Genomic DNA, 6,868 nt, shown 5'->3' on the forward strand with positions numbered 1-6,868 from the left:
TGTACTCACAAAAAGATAGTGTCACCTCCCACACATACATGATCACAAACACATACATATATACGTAGACACACCCGCAGACAGACACGATCATCGACACACAGGCTCACACACACACACACACACACACACACACACACACACACACACACACACACACTCACACACACACACACGCATACACATTTACAGTTGCACGCACATAGTTATACATATTTGACACAGTGTTCCAAATGTACACATAAGGACCCGTGACGTAGCGGTTCAGCCTAAGAGACCGATAGAATAAATACTAAGTACTACGATAGAATAAGTACCAAGCTTACAAATAATAAGTCGTGGGGTCGATTTGTTCGACTAAAACCCCTTGAGATGGTGCTCCAGTGTGACCGCAGTCAAATGATTGAAACAAATAAAAGACTAAACGAAATACATACACATAAACACACACACGCATTTAGCCATATTTCTGCTCAGGCGAAGAAGTACAGAAAAGACGACGAGCAGCTTATATATATATATATATATATATATATATATATATATATATATATATATATATATAAACCATGTTCTGTGTCCCTAGAAACACTTTGAGGCCGTATGTGAAGATGGTTTGAGAACGGCTGAGGAAGAAATAGCAAACAAACAGACAAGAAAATAAAAACACAAACTATGAAGTTCCACAACCGCTACCGCCGCCACCGACAACAGCAACAGCAACAGCAACATCAGCAGCGGTGGCGGCAACAGCAACAGAAACAGCAGCAGCAGAAGCAGCAGCAGCAGCAGCTAGCAGTACCATTGCGATCGGATAGGATAACGCTAGAGAAAAACCGTGGATATTGAGCAGAAGATAATTTCATGAGTTAAATACAGATCGTAGCCAAACGCAACAACAATAACAACAACAACAACAACAACAACAACATCAACAACAACAACAACAGCAATAATAATAATAATAATAATAATAATAATAATAATAATAATAATAATAATGATAATAATGAATGTATTATTCAAAATGTAGAGCCACTGCGAAGAAAAAAAGAAAACACGAAACGGAAGCAACAACAACAACAAAACAACAAAACAAAAAAAACGAAATATAAGCGAGACTGTTCCGTTTGAATTAATTTATTAATTTTTAATTTTATTCTTGTGTTTTTTTTGTTATATATATATATTGTTTGATGAATTTGTCTGATGGATTGTTTGATTGTTTGTTGTGGAAATTTCGCTTTAATTTTTGGAAATTTTCGTTATTACGAATTAATGAAAACGGTAAACGAATTCTCGAACAATCAAGAGGTTGAATTAAACAGATAAATTAATAGACAGTGAAGCCTTATACATACATACATACATACATACATACATACATACATACATACATCTATATCTATATCTATATATATATATATATATATATATATATATATATATATATATATATATATATATATATATTAAAAGGAAGGAAGAAAATAAGGAAGACTATACGGTCGTTACTTTCCACTAAATATTCACCTTTTCCTTCTGTGCACCTCGTCTTCCTCCTCGTCTGTCTCATCGTCGCCGTCATCACCATCATCATCATTAGCAGCAGCAGCAGCAGTAGCAACGTTAAATAACAAGACCAATGAAGATGGAGACCAGGGGTCGGTCGATGGTAAAACGAACGACGAACGAATATATAACACAGTTTGTTCATTAATTGTTTAAAAACCCGGAAATTATTACTCCATTTGTCAGAACGTACCACCAATAACTGTTAAAGTACCCTGGAAAACAAACCAAAGAAAAAAACAAAACGGCAAACAAAAAACAAACAAAAAACCCCTATAATATTGTTACCTCCAAACCATCACACATCTTGTCGATTGAAAAGGAAAAAAAAAGATATATACATATATATATATTTATTTATACACGGGAAAGCAAGTTCAAAATTATATATATATATATATATTATATATATATATTATATATTTTCACTGTAGTTTCTAATATTTGACTTCTGACCACCAACCGCGTTGTGTACATACATACACATACACATACATTCATTCATACATACATACATACATACATACATACATACATACATACATACATACATACACAGAATACCAAAGCGAACACCGGTCCATATACTTCTAAACGCAGATGTGCATATCAACACAGTTATCTCTTTCTCTCTCTCACACATTTCTCTTTCTCTCTCTCTCTCTCTTGCACAATACATACCACTTAATTTCACATAAGTTAAACGAAGGTACATACCTCTATATGCATTTATATTTTTAAACTACTTATACATACATTAGCATATATAACCACATATATACATTCATATATATATATGTATATATATCGTTTATACACAGGTTTTCTTCTCAAAACATAAACATACGTTCCTAATTACCCACATACATGCGTGTATAGAATACATCGACATCTAATTACATAGATACAGCTAAATACATAAATACACGCATTTATTTATATATAGAAAGAGTGTGTTTAAATCGTTATAATAAATTTATATCTACACAAAGATTAATATCTATATATATATATTCATATATCAGATAGAACGTACATACAAATTATTGACAAAATAATAAGCGACATTTAAATACATATAAAATATGTGTATAAAATTCGTAGCATACCTGAGTATATGAGTAAACAAAAATTCCAGGAAGTACCAATATATGTTTATATATATATATATATCAGCACTTTTAACTTAAAACTTCATTACACATAACTTGTCTCATGTAATATCGAAAATTTCTTTACTCCTAAAATATATGAAAATATATTTTCAAAACTTTAATTTGGCTGTGATTTTTTCGACGCACTTTATCGTAATTTAAATACATATATGATATTTTAGTTGTAGATAATAACTTGTCTCAAGAGAAACAATTTCCGTATTTTATTTTATTCCAAGTAAATTCCAGTTAAATTATGCTTGTACTTAACTTACTACTTTTGTAGTATATTTTTTACTATCTAAAATACCCATATATATATATACATATATACATTTATATATATACAGAAAGCTGGAAAGTTTTAATAAATATTTAGTTATTTCTCAGAAAGTTTCAGTTTCTGAAAATTTCATTAAAATATTTTAATTTATTTCTTAGTTATATATTTTATTTGTTTCTTGCTCGGCATTTACATATATGTTGCATATATGTCTTTATATGTGTAGAAGATAAACACACACACTCACACATACATATACACACACAAATAATTTGTGTACTTATATAATTCACAAATAGGTTAATATTGTATATTTGAAGTTGTTTGTTTATATACAAATATATATATCAATATTTTGGGAAACAGGGTTTTGTAAAAAGAAGACAGAAATCAAATGCTACTTATTATGTTTCGATAAACCGTAATGTATTTCAACCATCAAATTTTAAAAATAAAAATAATAAATGAGAAATAACAAAGAAAATATTGCAAGATGATTGCTCAAAATATTAATTGTGGTATTGATAACGATAACGATATAGGGAGAAGATATATCGATATATTGGTAAATTTGACAACGAATACGAGCAAATCTAGTTGAAAAATATATCGATAGATTGATTGATAGATAGAGATATGATTAGAGTAAGAGTGTGTGTTAAATTAACATATAGTAAAGGTGTAGAATCTATATGTTGATCTGTTGTAGTTTGAATATATCTAATCTTCTTACATACACTTATATATATAAACATATTGATAGATAGATAGATAGATAGATAGGTAGATAGGTAGATTTAGTCAAATATTTAGAAGCAGTTTATAAATCGACAGGTAGATACTAGTTAGGTAGGGATATACGTACATACTTTTATAGGTAGATTCCATATCAAGAGAAACACAAGTTTCATATATATACATATATATATATATATAGGTATATACATACATATATATGAATGTATATGTTTGAAATCAATACAACGATGATTGCATGAGGAATGCTATCGGCTGCGGTATGGATAATATCATTTAGAAAGATTTCTAACTAATGACACGCTTTAATTTTCACCCAATCAAGGAAAGATAAAAAGAGAAGAAAAAAGTAACTACAGATAAACACGTCTGAAAACGCCATAACATTGAAACTGTTTATAACTACTTGGTTTTTACATATTTATTCTCATGACCGAACAGTTTTATTTTTCTTCTTTTTCCTCCCGTTCAATTTGTTTACCTTGCTATTTGCTTACTGTAAGTCCTTAAGGTCACACACACACACACACACAGACAGACAGACACACGCACACACATACACACACAGAGCCACAGCCACGCAGACACACACGTACGTATGTACGCAATATTTAAATATCTACGTGTGCTGTAGGGGTTAGACTTAGCTCTCATTTTTAAGCGAAATTGCGGAGCCTTCTTTAACAAGCCCCTGTTTCGCTGATTCGTGGATAAGGGATAAGAAACATAGCGAGAAGGGTCGAAAAAAAGGTGGAGCAGGTGCGCTGAAACACGCATACGCACACACGCACACACGCACTCACAGATTTACGCAAATACGCAAACACTCAACGCACCCATACGGACATACATATACATACGCACACATATGCACACAGAAATACAAGCACATACACAGACACAAGCATATAGTCATCCCACCTTCCTTTTATCACTCACTCTCACACACACACTCAGACACACACACACACACACACACACACACACTCTCTCTCTCTCTCTCTCTGTGATTCTCTCTTATCCCTCACTCCGTCTTTCTCTCTCACTTTCGCACAAACAAGAAAAAGTAGACAGGCGAAAAAGCTACACACTCAATCCCGTGTTCAAATACATGCAAATATATTTATGAATATACATACACGTCTCTAATCATGGTAGCTACTATGCATCCATATATAGACTACACACATATATCTGACTTCATGATAGCCTTCTATTCTCCTACGTATTTATTAGAGTTTTCTACGATAGCTAAAGAGATGCTATAGCTAACAGTTATATATAGTATTAATTTAACATCATACAGCAGTCGTTGTATATACATATATATGCATATACATATATATATATATATATATCTATACACTGCAATTATACATTGGATATAGACACCGTAGTCTTCTCATATAAACGCAATCACTACTGTCATACGCAACATTATCAACATCATCATCATCATTAACAACAACAACAGTGATATATTACAGTGACAAAATGTATGTTAAGATACAAACAAAGCTTCACATGTTTTTTATGTGAAGTTAAAGAAAAGTGCTCGCGTTCATTCATACAGAATTATATAACCACGCACACAAATATATATATATATATATATATATATATAATTATATATTTATGCATATGTATAGGAAATATATCTCCTATGTGTATCAACATATACACGTGTATACCAATGCAACATTACTTGTATCACAAACACAACAAATTGATATAAAATACAAACCAAACTACACGTAATCGTCAACAAAATATTAACATACACAACAACATTTTCACAGCCATGTTCCATTTACCCATGCTAAACTTTTCCCCGCAGCAAGTGGCACAGGTGTGTGAAACTTTGGAGGATAGTGGTGATATTGAGAGGTTGGGACGTTTCTTGTGGTCCCTTCCAGTCAACCCGGCGGCCTCGGATGCTCTCAATAAACACGAGTCGATTCTCAGGGCGCGAGCCATTGTAGCGTACCACACGGGTAACTTCAGGGACTTGTACCATATTGTCGAGAACAACCAATTCACGAAAGACTCACATGCGAAGTTACAGGCCATGTGGCTCGAAGCACATTACCAGGAGGCTGAAAAACTCCGAGGTCGACCCTTGGGGCCAGTGGATAAATATCGGGTCCGCAAGAAATTTCCTTTGCCCAGAACGATTTGGGACGGAGAGCAAAAGACGCATTGTTTTAAGGAAAGGACGCGTAATCTCTTACGAGAGTGGTACCTACAAGACCCGTATCCAAATCCAACTAAGAAGAGAGAATTAGCCCAAGCCACAGGTCTCACACCGACTCAAGTTGGAAATTGGTTTAAAAATAGACGCCAAAGGGATAGAGCAGCTGCCGCCAAGAACAGGTAAATTCTATGATAAAAAAAAAAAAAACACAAAAAAGAGGAAAAAGAAGGGTTATATTTATTTTGCATTGTATTATGTTTTAAATTCTTAATTATTCTGTTTTCTTCATATATGTTTCTTAATATTTAAACATGTCATATATATATATATATATATATATATATATATATATATATATAACCGGATGTATGTAAGTATATATATACATACATATATATATATATATATATATATATATATATATATATGCAAATATAAATATAGATATATTTGTATATATATATATATATATATATATATATATATATATATATATATATACATACATACATATGTACATAGGTGTGAGCGTGTGTGCGCATGCGTATACGTAGCATAAATCATATACATGTTTTCTTCGTAATGAAATGTTAATGCATTTTGAGTGATATACAACTTAACTATGCATGTCTGAGTGAATGAGTGGTGTATTTGTATGTGCGTCTATATATATATATATATATATATATATATATATATATATATATATATATATATGTATATATACACATATATATATATATATCTATGCACGCATATATAATATATATATATCTGTAATATATAAATATATATGTATATATATGCATATATATATATCTATATATATATATATATATATATATATATATATATATATATATATATATACATATACATATATATATATATATATATATATATATATAT

At 31.1% G+C, this 6,868-nt stretch overlaps 1 protein-coding gene across 1 annotated transcript in view; it reads left to right on the plus strand.

The window, feature by feature from the left end:
* The first annotated feature begins 2,259 nt into the window (after nucleotides 1-2,259).
* Nucleotides 2,260-6,868, plus strand: part of LOC106881657 (uncharacterized) — a 151,646-nt gene continuing 147,037 nt past the window's right edge. The window contains exon 1 of the mRNA XM_052971921.2: nucleotides 2,260-6,138. Coding sequence (XP_052827881.1) covers nucleotides 5,567-6,138 — 572 coding nt within the window. The 5' untranslated portion in view covers nucleotides 2,260-5,566. The remainder of the gene's footprint in view (nucleotides 6,139-6,868) is intronic.

Source organism: Octopus bimaculoides, chromosome 11 (genome assembly GCF_046866305.1).
Source record: "Octopus bimaculoides isolate indiv1 chromosome 11, ASM4686630v1, whole genome shotgun sequence".
In the NCBI taxonomy this organism is placed as follows: Eukaryota; Metazoa; Mollusca; class Cephalopoda; order Octopoda; family Octopodidae; genus Octopus; species Octopus bimaculoides.